The sequence below is a fragment of the Salminus brasiliensis genome, chromosome 25 (assembly GCF_030463535.1).
Source record: "Salminus brasiliensis chromosome 25, fSalBra1.hap2, whole genome shotgun sequence".
Taxonomy (NCBI): domain Eukaryota; kingdom Metazoa; phylum Chordata; class Actinopteri; order Characiformes; family Bryconidae; genus Salminus; species Salminus brasiliensis.
In genome coordinates this window covers 23027898-23042479 of record NC_132902.1, presented here as the reverse complement: position 1 = coordinate 23042479, position 14582 = coordinate 23027898, and the positions used below count along the sequence as shown (strand labels likewise).

The window sequence follows — 14582 nt, the reverse complement described above, 5'->3', positions numbered from 1 at the left end:
CCTCCTAAGATAGCCAAATCTAAAAAAAAAAACCACTCCAACTTCCAAAAATATTAAGCTTTGATATTTATGGGTCTTTTGGGTTGATTGAGAACATAGTTGTTCAATAATACAAAGAATCCTCTCAAATACAACTTGCCTAATAATTCTGCACACACTGTATATATGTATGTATCTATATCTATCTATCTATCTATATATATCTATCTCTCTATATCTATATATATCTATATCTATCTATATATATATATATATATATATATATATATATATATATATATATATATATATATATATATATATCTCTCTCTCTCTCTCTCTCTCTCTCTCTCTCTATATATATATATATATATATATATTTTATTAATGACTGACTGCTGGATATATGGGTAACAACCAAGCATAGGCTTTTTTTTCCCAAGGCAATTCTATGGAAAACCCAGCTAAGCAGACATGCCATTAAGGAATAACAATTTGCATTTATTTGTTAAAGCACAGAATGCAAATCTATTGCACGTTCAAGCAAATGCCTTACAAGTGTACAGCTGTTATTTGCGTTTCTACACTTTCTTCAGTTACCCTTTTCCTCATCTGTGTCGTATTAAAGCAGCAGGGCGGGACACAGCGGAGACGCCGGGGCTGATGGTGTTACTGTACCTTTAAGGGATCTACATCGCCCTCCTGCGGACGCTCACGGGTCTGGAGTGGAGTGGGCTCGTAGGTGTATTTTCCCCTTCTGCTGTTTTCACTCTGCCTGAGCGAATCGGAGTAAAACCAAAGTGAAAACAAGTGCTTGCGAGAGGAGCCAGCATCTTCCCCCAATTCCCCCCAGCACATACGGATGGACTGGAGGAGGACGGCGGCTCTGTGAAGGAGGAGAGTACAGCCAGCCTTTTTATTTTTAATTTTTTAATGATCAGATTTGAGAATTGCGTCTGACGAATAACTGCTATTTTGCTGTAGCTCGGTGTCGTTTTTCTGCCAGTGTCGGATGGTGGTGTAACCGCGGATTACCGGGGTGTAAATCAGCGTGTCTTGCGCCGGCCGTGTCGCGGAGGCTGGCCGCAGAGTGCTGCAGTCCTCCGCGCGTAACATTGAGGCTTACGGTCAGCGGCTTGGACCCACTTGTTGAACATGTATTAAAACACGCGGAAAAGCTGGATAACAGCTCAGAAATGCGCGATTTTTCTAGCTTAACTGCATTTAAGTGGCGACAACCCTTTGCATTACTGCGCGTTGACTTGCCCCAACAACAAGGCGGTGGAAGGAAGGGGGTGAAACCTGTGAGATAGGCAGCGGCCAGCGGGCAGCGGAGGCAGCGGGGAGCGGGCAGCGGGCAGCGGAGGCAGCCAGCAGGTTCAAGCTGCTGTTCGGGGATTTTTAAAAGTCTCAAACACAATTTATCACATCTAAAATATATATTTACACTTAACACTTCCTTAACATCTTCATTAAAGTTAGCAGTGGAGGCGAGTTTGCTGCCAGTTTGTGGCCAGTTGCTGTAGCTGGATCGCCAGGCTGGCCACGGCTTAACGAATTGGGAGTTGTGCGAAGTGTCCTATGGTGCCATAAATCAATTAATTAATACATATTTCATTAATCTTCATTAATTTCATTAAATTCATTTCGGAAAACGTCGTTGTGAGCAAAAGCTCGTAGGTAGAAACGATGGCTAACGTTAGCTAGCAGGCTAGCTAAGCCAGCTAACGAGGGTTGTAGGTAGCGCTAGCTAGCTTGTGTTGCTTGAGTCAAGCTTCCCTCACAAAACCCTTAATATAAAGTTATATAGCGAGTATTTCACACGGATTCCCGATTCTATTATTTTGCCTAGAGTCTTTCAGACTCCCCTTCGACCCGATAATCCTCCTCTGTTCATTAGAAACCACTTTGTTTGGCTTTCTTCGGAGTTTGACAGCTCGCTGGCTGCCTTCACAACAACCCGTTCTGAGCGCGATTTGCACCGCAAGCTCGCAAAAATGTGGACAGTGGGAGGACATTTGAGGTGCCTCTGAGCTTTAAACCGAGAGCAGAGTGTTGCTAAACTGTGTTTCCTGCGAAAGTGTTCATCTGCAAAACTCCGCGGCCCGCCATGTCCGGATCCCCGGGCTCGAGTGGCTCGAACCCGCGGAAGTTCAGCGAGAAGATCGCGCTGCACAACCAGAAGCAAGCCGAGGAGACGCGGGCCTTCGAGCAGCTTATGACGGATCTCACCGTCTCAAGGGTAAGGCAGCTCCAAAGTCCGCGAATTTTACTCCTCGCTTTGGTCTGGTAGAGCACAATGAATCAGATATTTTACTAAGTGTCTTTTTTTAAAGATGAGCTTAAATTGAGCATTGCCCTGGCTGCTGTCCTAGCTAGCAATGCTAGCTACAGTGGCTGGAAGTTGTCAAACCTGTCACGGTAGCAGTACTCATACACGTGTTTCTCAAATACTGCGTTAAAGAGAGTTATATGTGAGGAAATCTTACGATTTTAATCCTTGTTGTTTATTTTTCAGCAATTCTACATCTTCAAACTAGCAAAGAAGGGCTGACCAACTGTTGAATGTATGGGAGAGTGAATGTGGAGGGTAGGGGAGGCAGTGTTTCCCTGCTCCTACAGAGGAGTGGAGGATGTGTAGATATGGCAGGGATCTCATCTCACAATAATTAAAGATGTTATATGATATAAATCATAATATTTGACTTATTTACAGCTTGATGATTTGATCCCAGTGGTGGCTCAGCGGTTAGAGCGCCGGGATGTCGATAACAAGGTTGTGGGTTCGATTCCCGGGCTCGGCAAGCTGCCACTGTTGGGCCCTTGAGCAAGGCCCTTTACCCTCTCTGGAGTTGGCTGCCCACCGCTCTGGGTGTGTGTGTGAGTGTGTGTGCGGAGGACACATTTCGCTGTACACTATACAGTGTACAGTACACTATACACTATACAGTGACAAATACGCTATACTATATACTATATATACTATATAGTATATACTATATACACTATACAGTGACAAATACACTATATATACACTATATATATACTATATATACACTATACAGTGGCATATACACTATATATATACTATATATACACTATACAGTGGCATATACACTATATATATATACTATACACTATACAGTGGCATATACACTATATATACACTATATATATATATACTATATACACTATACAGTGACAAATACACTATATATACACTATATATATACTATATATACACTATACAGTGACAAATACACTATATATATACTATATATACACTATACAGTGGCATATACACTATATATACACTATATATATACTATATATACACTATACAGTGGCATATACACTATATATATACTATATATACACTATACAGTGACAAATACACTATATATACACTATATATATACTATATATACACTATACAGTGACAAATACACTATATATACACTATATATATACTATATATACACTATACAGTGACAAATACGTGCACCTTGCACCTTACCTTACCTAGTGCAGTACATTAGCTGTGCCATGTTACAGTGCATTCAGACTCGATTCAGGCGATTATGGGTCAAATGCAGTACCTGCAGAAATGTGCCAGCTGACAAAACTCATAGGACAGATTAGATCAGTCTTGTTTTTTCTTACGTTGTGCTTTTGAGAATTAGGCTCCTCCGTCTGCTGCATTACAGACCCTGCTGGAAGGGGTCAAACCAGCAGCAGCAGCTGTCCGGTCGTTCATTCATTTAATATAAACCTGTGTTTTGGAAACGCACACGTGAGGAAGGAAGTCTTGGATTAAAATTTGTACATTTGTCAAGATCATACAGTTGACTGGCTGTGTCTCCCTGTCCTCCTAATGCGGTCTATAGTGTTTGTATATCACTAACTAAACTAGCTGTGTCCTAAACGGTGACCTGTTCACTGTCCCCTACATGCGGAAATCTAGATCCCTCTATAGGGAGCAGAATTCGTCAAGGTAGTGAACGATTTCGGACGTGTGTGTGTGTGTGTGTGTGTGTGTGTGTATGTGAGTGAGTGAGCGAGCGAGCAGTGCTGAGAGTGAGTCGCATAAACAGTCTGACGGTCGGCCTTCCGGCTGTGTGTGAATCTTCAAACCAAGCGATGCAAATAATTATGGGTATTCAATGTCTGTTTAGTGTGCGTCGTAAGCAATATTGCGGTGCATTGTGGGATTGTTACAGCGTACTAACAGTTTAGCAATGCCGAGAAGAAGAAAAAAAAAAGAAGGGGGAACCCCAAAATAGTGCACTATATAGTGAATAGGGCACAGCTACTGTTCTATGGCCCATGCCTTCTGTAACATGCCCATCTAAACTCAGGAATGGCTTTTTGATTGACTGATTAGTTGGATCAGGGGTGTTTGGGACGGGCCGTACTGAAAAGTGTGGGGACGGGGTACTCCAGAAGTATTGGACCTTCCCTGAACCTTCCCAGTTGCTTAATACTGATCTGTAGTTGGCTTTTGATTGGCTGTGTTGGCTCAGCCCCCAGTATGCAGGCACGTGTTTGTGTGTGTGTGTGTGTGTGTGTGTGTGTGTGTGTGTGTGTGTGTGTGTGTGTGTGTGTGTGTACATCTAGGTTCAGTGATAAGCTCATTGAACAGCCATGCTTCATTGGCTAAGTTGGAGTAAGTCCTGGAGGAAATGCCCGTGGCCCTGCCGGATCAGTGGGATCACTGTCCTTTGTTACTCTACTCTCACACACACACTTAATTTATCTCTTAAATTAATCTGAATGAATGTCTTTTATGACGCCACAATTAAATAAGAAACTAAGGCTGCACAGTATATCCTTTATTAATCATAATCACACTGTCCGCCTTCACTGGACTAGTGTTTATAAGTGGGCGATGTAGCCTGAATACACCAATAACATTAAAAGTACCTGTCTAATACCGCATAGGTCCGCTTCACGCCACTGAAACAGCTCTGACCCATCAAGGTATGGACTCCACAAGACCTTTGAAGGAGTCCTGTGGTATCTGAGGCAAAAAGACTAACGTTAGTTAGTGTGAGGTGTGAGGTAGGGCCTCTATGAGCATCAATTAGCCTCGGGCACCCATGATCCTGGTCCCTACTTGGCACACTTTTTGTAGGTGCTGACCACTGCATACCTACAAAACACCCCTTTATGTATATATACCTATATGCCTTATGTTTTGGAGATGTTCTGATCCAGTCATCTAGCCGTCACAGTTTGCTTCTTGTCTTTCTGCAGCACCTTCAGCACCTTCAAGACTGTTCACTTGCTGCCTAATTTGTAGGGTTACTTGTATGTCTCTAAGGACTTTTTCACACCTGAAAGTCCGGACCAAGGTTCTTAGCTTTGCTGCGTTGTATACGTTTGGTTGTTTGGGTTTTACACTGCAGTTTAGTGACTGAGCGCACTAAAGAACATTGCTATGTCCAGTCGTAATCGCATACGTGGGCTATATCTTCCTATACTTACATAAACCAGGTTGTAAAAGGATGTGCGTCGAATAGAAGTTGCCTTCTGTTGTTTAATGGGTGACGATAGCCGGCCTCAACTTCATGTAATTGGTCTGGAAATCCGAACCATCCAGAAAGTGTTGCAAACCAACCAAATCATGGTTCAGTTGGTCTGGGCCGAGGCTCACAGCACCTGCTGTTTTGATTTGGACAAAGTGAAAAGACAGAAGGTCCTTGTGAAAGCACCCTTGATGAAACAGGCAAGAGTAGACCATTCCTGAACACAATATTTCATATATTTATTTTATTTTTATAATATATATATTTTTATTTCACTAAAATGATCTCACTAGTCTCACTTCCTGTGCAAGATCAGTCACACTTGGAACTAGCGACATCAACTCCTATTCTGTCAGAATTCACTAATGATGAAATCACAGAGCAGAAGGAGGAGTCTGGAGGCCTTTGAGAAGATTGTGATGGTCTGTCGAGCAGGTCTTCTTTGTAGCTCAGGGATGCCAGTTGTAAACCTGCAGATGAAGGCAGTCCAGTAAGAGTCTACAGTTTGATCGGATGCTACTTTGTACTTTGATGTTGGTTGGACTGATGTTGGGAACTCCTGACCGAGTACAATCAAACAATCTGATTAAGCTGATAAGGCTGTTGAATCTGTAATTCTGGCCAAAAACCTACAAGATTAGTGTGTTTGGTGGCCAGGTACTCCCTGATGCAGGTGTGTTGTGACTATAGCAAGGGTGAGCGATCTGGTAGAAATCTAACATTGTGGTATATTTTTTACAATAAATAATATGCATCATGATATTTTGACACTGTCTTTAATTAAACAGGGCTAATTATGCTGTCGCTCGTTATACTGCCGAAGTCTACCGTATGTCTAGACGAGCATGTTGTTAATCACAATACAATTTAACATGTTAGAAATATCATGCTGCCCTCCTTTAGACTGTATCAGCATAATTCTGATTATGCATAATTCTGACTGTTCTGATGGGGTTTATATTCTGGGAGTGAGAGAAATCATAACCTAAAGTATTTTTGCAGGCTTCGTAACGAAGCACAGTTTAGTGTAGAGCGGTTCTGATTGGTTTTATAATTGCCTATTTAGCCAAATGGTTGAGTGTTACTCTCAGGAGAACATGGTTCAAACCCCATATTGAAAAATTCCCATATCGGAAAGCACTACAGTCCCACCAAACGAATCACGTCACTCTGGCTCGGCGCGTGAGGTAATTTGATCCGTTCTGTCATCGCAGCCCTTAACACTGCGTATATTGTGTAAACTCTCATCGCAATAACGCTAAAAACGAGTCATGTGGAGCCCACAAGTGTAATTCTAATATATTGCAAGCCATGTTATAATCACAGTATGCATCATTACGACCACAACACAGTACTCTGTCCCTGTTAGAAACCCCTAGACTCAACACTTAGCAAACCTACTTGCAATCTGCCTAATTGATACAGTATGTTATTTGGTTGCTGTAAAACCTGCAGGGATGCTTTATGACGACCCAGTTGGTCTCAGTTGCAGCTCTTTGTGAAGTCCACTGATCTCAGGTCTCCGTGAAGTAATTTGTCACTAAACAGATTATAACAATGTTTTTGGGCTGTAATCTGGTGGTTACAGTGCTGGGTTATTGATCGCAGGGTTATGGGTTCAATACCCAGGCCGCTGTTGGGGCCCATTTAGTAAGGCTGTCCCTGCGCTCTGACCCCAGCTTTCTAAGCTTTAGCAAAGGCTGGTGAGTACAGTAGTCTGGAGCTCTGGTACTGATGGGCTCTGAGGTAAACTGTTAACTGCAGATCCAACAATAACTGATCAGATTCTGTGTAATAATCATTGATATGATCTTAGAGACGTTAGTACACCATTTGGCTGACATACAAATGGGAAACATTCTCTGATCCAGTCACTGAGCTGTAGAATAGAAGTACCCTAAAGGTTCATTAGGCTGAAATTGGAGTTCTCTGAAAAGTGCAAAGGAAGAGTGAGTAGCTTTTTCCTCCATCAGCAGTGGGCTTGCGATTGTACTCTTACCTAAGCTCTGATTATTTGCCCCAGCTTGCTAAATATGTTAACTGAGGGATAAATCTGTGCCTTTTTCATGTGTGCCTTTAAACTGCCTCCTGAAAGACAAACCCCGGGACTTGGTGTACATGGAAATGACAGTCCCAGCTGCTTTTCTGACATCGTTTAATCAAATCCTGATGAACGAACAATGTAGAAGGTCCTAAAAGACTTACATTACATACATTAGATTAATTTATATATATAAAAATTAAATGATACTTAAAAAAATGAACTATATAGAAAAAAATTAACTGCTATTAATAAGAATATTCTTTCTACACTGTTCTTCCTATCTTTATTAGAAGGCCTCTGCTGGCTGGTTGCATGATGTGTAGCTCTGCCATCACCATATGTTTCAATGACAAAATGGTCTATTTTCCATCTTGTTCTCCTCCTCCTTCCAGCAGTTCGTTTTCCCCAGTTTTCCCCAAGAAGGCGGGGTTGCACGTAGGAATAAAGTGATTGACAGCCATGGCTGGAAGAGACTGGTTGTTCTGTTGTTTACATGGAGTAGCGGCGTTGTAGTGCAACTTGCATGAACTGCAATTTTACTGTGAAGACATTCCACTTGCTGGACAAACCTCTGCGCTGGAAGCTCAGTGAAGGTGGTCTGAGACACGTCTGGTCTGGGGAAATGAGTAGGCGAGTCTGGTTACGCCTCTGGTCTCTACTGTGCAGGATGTGGTTGAAAATTTGACAACATGGTGCCTTCATTTCGAAAGGACACACAGTGTTTATGTTTTTCTACAGTCATTGGTTCGTATGGATCGACTCTCGTAGATGAATAAGTGGTTGCCTTATATGAGTTAAACTGATTGTAGATCTCAGGAATGCACTGGAATTTGGGAATTTTGTTCCTGTTGCTAAATTCAGGATTTTTCATGAACACTTCTGACCAATAACATTGGTTTTGGAAAAACCTTGTATCTCCATTTTTGCTGCTCTTTGATTTTTGACATAATGTGAATCTGGCGGTCATTCTTTACATTGTGTCAAAATTACATGGTGTATTGATCAATAGAAATGCTCCAAAATGACTTCAAATAAAATCATTTTACACAGATTTTGGAGATCTGAATTTTTTGTATATACATAATCGGGTTTTTATAAAATGTAAATGAACCAGGATTAGCATTGCAGAGAAATATAGCATTTTATTTATGGCATTTATTTATTTATAAATGCAAATGCCTGAACGTTCAAATCTGTCTTTGAAAGATCAGTTAAGTCTGTCCGATGCTGCTCATTGTTTTAAAGAAAGGATCTGCCCATACTGATATGGTTCAGAGATCATCCCTACTTATTTACATATTCATTCCCAATTGTTCAAAATGGATATTTCCCTTGGTGTGACCTACACACGATGTAAGACTGTGGTGCAGAACTCCCAGAATCACAAGCATTTGCAGTTAGTCCCTTGCGGACACTGCACTCTGCCCATGTATTTGCTTAAGGGAAGAAACTCGCCTGACAACTGCAATCCAGAACTAATGACTGACCAGCAAAAACCTCTGACTCATCCCCTGGTTGCACAGAATGAGAGCTTTGAGTTAACACATGCCGTTGACTAGCACGTTGTGATGTAGCGCTAGTCTACTAAACGAAGACAAAACAGTCTTCACCCATTGATAATATTAAATGAGGTCAGTCTTTGAGATTCAAATTTTGGCCTTTTGCTTAGTGTGAGGAAGGAGTGTACGCCAATTTGCTTATTCCTGATCAGAATTGATAATTTACATGTTTACCTTAGACTGAACAAAACCTACATTGTCCTCTTGCCAGGCCTCAGTGTACCTAAAACTGAATTACTTTAGCCATTTCTAAGAATTTCTGTTCTCATTGTGTGTATTGACCTTTTAGTTTATTGACAAATGCCTGGTAATGAAGTCTCACTTCAGTTCCTCGTGTAAAGTACTTTTAGTTTTTAAGCACAGCTGTCCCAATCCCAGCATATTTGATACTATTGGAAAGTGTAGTATCATAATAATTGATTCCAAATGATACAATGGCAGGTGATCATCTTTAAAATTGTATGTATGGGTTTAAACACTGAAGAATATAGCAATTTACAGTATTAATTTAATTGAAGGAGTTACATTTTTTTTAAGCTTTGTATTATATCATTTTTTAAATAAAAATACTGTATTATGTATTTAATATATTTAACACTTTAACTTCTAAAGCCCATTATAATCTCAAATCTCACTTCTTCAATTTCTCTTAAAGGTCCAGTTTCAGAAGATTCAACAGCTACGTTTGTCTCAGAACCGCGCCCAGTACTACGGAGGTTCCCTTCCCAATGTCAACCAGATAGGCAACGCCAGCACCGACTTCCAGGTAAATAGACTGCACTCCTCCTTATCTAAGCCAAGTCAGTCAAGCTCGATGCACTCATTTAGAAAAAGATAAGCTTAGTATCTTTTTCTTTGCTACACTTACATAAACATTGTTCGAGATGGTAATTGCGAGTCTTGTCCATGTAATGAAACGAAGACCGGTGTGGCCCCCCCCCCCCTCGAGTCAGACCTCAGTTGGCGCACTCGATTAGTGGCCGGTGAAGCCCAGTGCTAAACTTGATACGGCAGAGCGCTCCAAGAGCTGAACAACTGTATCTGTTTGGGTCCCCCGTGGAGAGTAGTGTTGTGTATCTCCAGGTGAAAGTGCTCTTGTTGCAGTGAATAAAGGTGCTTTTCAGCTTTTGGGCACAGATCCCTAGATTACAGGCTGTCATCAGAAACCGAATCTAGTGAGGTAAAACCATGCTTTCGAGTAGTCTGCTCACTTGGGTGGAAAAATAAGGCTGAATGGTTGTTTTTATTTATTTATCTAATTTGCATTTGCATAGTTTGCACAAACATGTTTGGACATTCACTCTTTTTACCCTTTTTATTTTATTCTTTGCCATATATATTTTATTTGTGTGTGTGTGTGTGTGTGTGTGTGTGTATATGTGAAGATCAAATGTCCATATATTTAAAAATTAAAATAATTTAAAAACATATATATATATATATATATATTGTGTGTGTGTAAATTATTTTAATTATTAAATATATGGACATTTGATCTTTATTTGAACAATATTGAGAGATTAAGGCAATAACCATAATCATGTACTGAATAAATATATATCATTTATAAAATAAATACTATAGAAAGAATATAATTATAATTGTAGTCATTTATAGAAATACTGTTCTAGGAAATTAGGGCACCTTACATTATATATGTATATATATTTATATATTTGAATATTTTTAAAAACTGAGGTGAGGTGCCTGTGTTTTGGCCTCCCGTCCATGCGAAAATGCTGCTCTCCAAGGTGTAGATTTTTGAAAACCTGGTTTTCAATGTTGTCGTGTGGACGGGGAGACCAGAGATTTATGACCATGCTGACGTCACAACGCATGCATGTTTATGGCTGGATCTCAAATTCCTTCTTACTCCCTATGTAGTGAACTACATAAGTCAGAAAACTACAATGTCTACATGCAGGCAGCACCAGATTTCAGCTTTTCTCATATGGATAACTGTTAATACTGTTCTAATACAAATAAATAAAGCCCTGTTTAGATTGTTAATCCGTAATTCTGTGACGTGTATAGTACACTACATAGGGAGCAGAGTGTCATTTTCCCTTCCTTTCCTTTCTTCTTCGTGGTGTTTTGTCATGTCTGTCTTTTATGAGGTACTGTCGCCCCGTACAGGGCTAGCACACTCATGCACTCAAGGGTTTTTGTCTCTATGTGGACGGAAACATTGTCAGAAATGGAGGGAAATTGTTTCAAATATTTGTTTTAAACATATCCAGACACGTGTGGACGGGACCTTAGCATAGTTTGCCTTCAGAAAGAAGGTTGTAGATGCAGGTGAGTCTGGTGAGGTCAGCTCAGGTCAGGCTGTCCTAACGAGGTCAGCCCAAATGCAGACCACTGGATGTGAAGTCTGTGTGACCGTTTGTGTGAAGATCAAATGTCCACATGTTTAAATATGTTAAAGACAGAGGTTTTTTAATGGGTGTTCTGTTTTCTCAGACATAACTGTGTATGTAGATTAAAATCCATGATACTTTCTAATCCTTTCTTCATGCCTCTTTTCAGGGCGCGTTTCCCTCTGGTCTTGACTCGGTGAGAGGGACCAGGCACCATGGTCTGGTGGAGAGAGTCCAACGGGACCGCAACCGCATTAACTCGCCACATCGCAGACCTATCGACAAACATGGACGGCAAATATCCTTTACCTGCCAAGAAAACTAGCGTCTCTGTAGGCCTGATTGCTAACATTCACCATAGAAAGGCGAGCTCCTTCCTAGGGTCTCCGTCCTAGTCTCTTGTTTTCTTTCTTTTTCCATCCTTGAAACTTGTCTAGGAGCTCAGTTTTCTAAACAGGCTTTATGCATGTGTGTGTGTGTGTGTGTGTGTGTGTGTGTGTGTGTGTGTGTGTGTGTGTGAGAGTATTTGGGTGTATGCATGTGTGCAGGTTGACATTTGTTTGTGTGGGCAGCCATTTGTAAGGCCCTAGGCCCTGTGATGGTCTTCACTGTATCATTATACTGTGCAGCTCCCATGAAAGTATATTATTGTGGGAGTGAAATAGCCAGGCTTTATATTGACCTGTATGTTTGTGTCTTTTCTAGTTTTGCTGTTCGAAATAGCTGTGATGATGTTATAAGAGGCGCAGAAAGGCTAATTGGACTGAAATGACAGTGTAACTTGACCTTCAGAAGAGAAAAGCTGTGAAAAGTACTCACTTAAACAGAAATGTGGCACTGATTGGAAGTTAAACCCTTTGTGAGGTGAAGATATTTTGTTCTCATGTTATATGAAGTGTCTTGTTCAATTAATTAAGATGAGAGAGAGTTTATTGTCATTATACAAGTGTATAAAGACAATTGACCGTCTTCCAGGCAGCAGAACATATATTTGCAGGTAGAAGTTTACATGGGCAGCAGAATAGTGAGCAATGGAATTATGAGCAGTGTTAAGGGAGGTACTGCAGTAGTAAATAAAGTGTAATCTGTATGTACCTCAAAACAGTGGAATACAAATCCAGTAGTAATAAATACATTGGTTTTATTTACATTGGTCACAGTGCACTTGCTGTGCAATAGGTATTGCTGAATAAACAGGGCATGGCCTTGTGCTCTGCTTATGTACTGTAATGTGAAGTGTCACTGATTGGGTCGTTAAACAGTGTAACTGCTTGTTTTTTATTTTTTATTGTTATAGATGCATTACAGTACTACAGCATATAACATGTGTGATCACCCTATTACACAGCTCTCATCCCATATTCAGAAAGAGGTACTGAAATTTGCTATAAACAGTGCTGGGAACATGTCCATAGTTAATGATCTTGGGGCTGTGCTAGAACTGCCCAGTCTCTTCTGATGCTCAAGCATTCATAGACAAACCGAGAACGAGAGTTACGAAGACTGCAGCGTTATAAAAGGGCAGTGTGCGACAGAGTGATCTCGTGCGGGGAGCAGCAGCGGGCTTTATTCTTCGAGCGGTTGGAGGCCTTTGTGATTGTAACCGCGGCTATTGTAAGAACTGCGGGATCTGTTGTTCAAAGCTCTGCCTGTGTGCTCTTTAAGGACTGAGGCACAGTGTCGTCTCAGTGGAGAGTCGGATCAGTTGGCTCCTTAAATGACATACGGTGATGGATTGTCCAATCTAAAGTTGCTACTTAGCCTATATGCATTTACAGAAGCTATACTACTACAGTAAAAGTAACCAGTACCTGTACCATCACCAGTAGTTCAATTACTGTTGCATGGATTATTAATGTGCAACTATTCAGTAATTAGCGAGGCTTACTATAAGGTGTGGTCTATTTTTTACGGTTCTTAAATCCCTCTAAGACAGGTGGTTGTTATGTACAGTCTTGTTTTGTGGAAATGCAAAGAAAACCTGGCCCCCTTTACCTTAGGAACAACCAGAAAAATGATGGAATGTAATTTGAGGAATTAAGTAATTAGTATAGCATATAGTTTGAATGCCAGGTTGCCATGCTCCCAGCGACCAGAGCCTGAGAAATTCTCTCTTCCCACATCAACGCTGGTGTCTTGCTAGCCGATGCATGAGAGATGGGTACCTGGTGCTTTCGTCCAAATGCTTAGGTTGCATTGGCGGTGGCTGGTTGAGCATGTGTCAGTCCTCAGGGTGTATGTCTCCTCTGGAGCAGTACATGTGATCGGGGGAGAGTACTGATGTATAACAAAAATAGTATATCTGCTCAAAATGCCCTGGAGGGTCTCGAAGGCCCTCCAGAAAGTTACCAAAACCACACCCTCCGCTCCATTGAGAGAGCCAAGGTCTCCTTACTGTCGCACAAAAACCTTGTGTTTTAAAAATGACAAATTTAAGGAGAAATCCTTCTTAACCATTATTGGAAGTTGGTGTAAAAAGATTTTATTCCAAGTTATTCAGTTTCTGTTGGTCCTGTTCTATCACACAATGTATGGATAGATGCCAGAATTACATTACGCCATACAGTGAAAAGCTACAGAAATTGCAATGTGAGGTTTTTACGTGTCAGTGACAAGTTTCTATTCTATTTATAAACTGTTCTCGAATTCTTATTTTACTTGTAGATTTGTATTTCAAAGCATTTTAGCAACAAAACATGGTGTACAATTAAGATTACTGCCCTATCCAGTCTTTTTGACCCAGCCTCAAGCCCAGAAGTTTAGGCACCCCTGTTCTCAATGTTAAAATAGTATCAAATAATGTTTAGAAACTAGCTCCAGTGTATTAGGATGACCACAAACACACACACACACACACACACACACACTCTCCATGCTAGATAACTTGAGGTTCACCGAGATGTTGGACGAAGCTGCTTGAGATGCTGACTGTGCTTCAGTCCAGAATTGCTTGTTTCTGTCTTTGAAGCCATGAAGCACGTCCAGGTTTTGAATTATCTATAAACAGTGCTGGGAACATATCCATAGTTAATGATGTTGGGGCTGTGCTAGAACTGCCCAGTCTCTTCTGATGCTCAAGCATTTACAGACAAACCGAGAACGAGAGTTACGA

At 40.9% G+C, this 14582-nt stretch overlaps 1 protein-coding gene across 2 annotated transcripts in view; it reads left to right on the top strand.

The window, feature by feature from the left end:
* The first annotated feature begins 769 nt into the window (after positions 1 to 769).
* Positions 770 to 14582, top strand: part of crtc3 (CREB regulated transcription coactivator 3) — a 47007-nt gene continuing 33194 nt past the window's right edge. For both annotated transcript variants that reach the window (XM_072671606.1, XM_072671605.1), the window contains exons 1-3: positions 770 to 2221; positions 9766 to 9876; positions 11640 to 11768. In XM_072671606.1, the coding sequence (XP_072527707.1) occupies positions 2090 to 2221; positions 9766 to 9876; positions 11640 to 11768 (372 nt within the window). In that variant the 5' untranslated portion in view covers positions 770 to 2089. The remainder of the gene's footprint in view (positions 2222 to 9765; positions 9877 to 11639; positions 11769 to 14582) is intronic.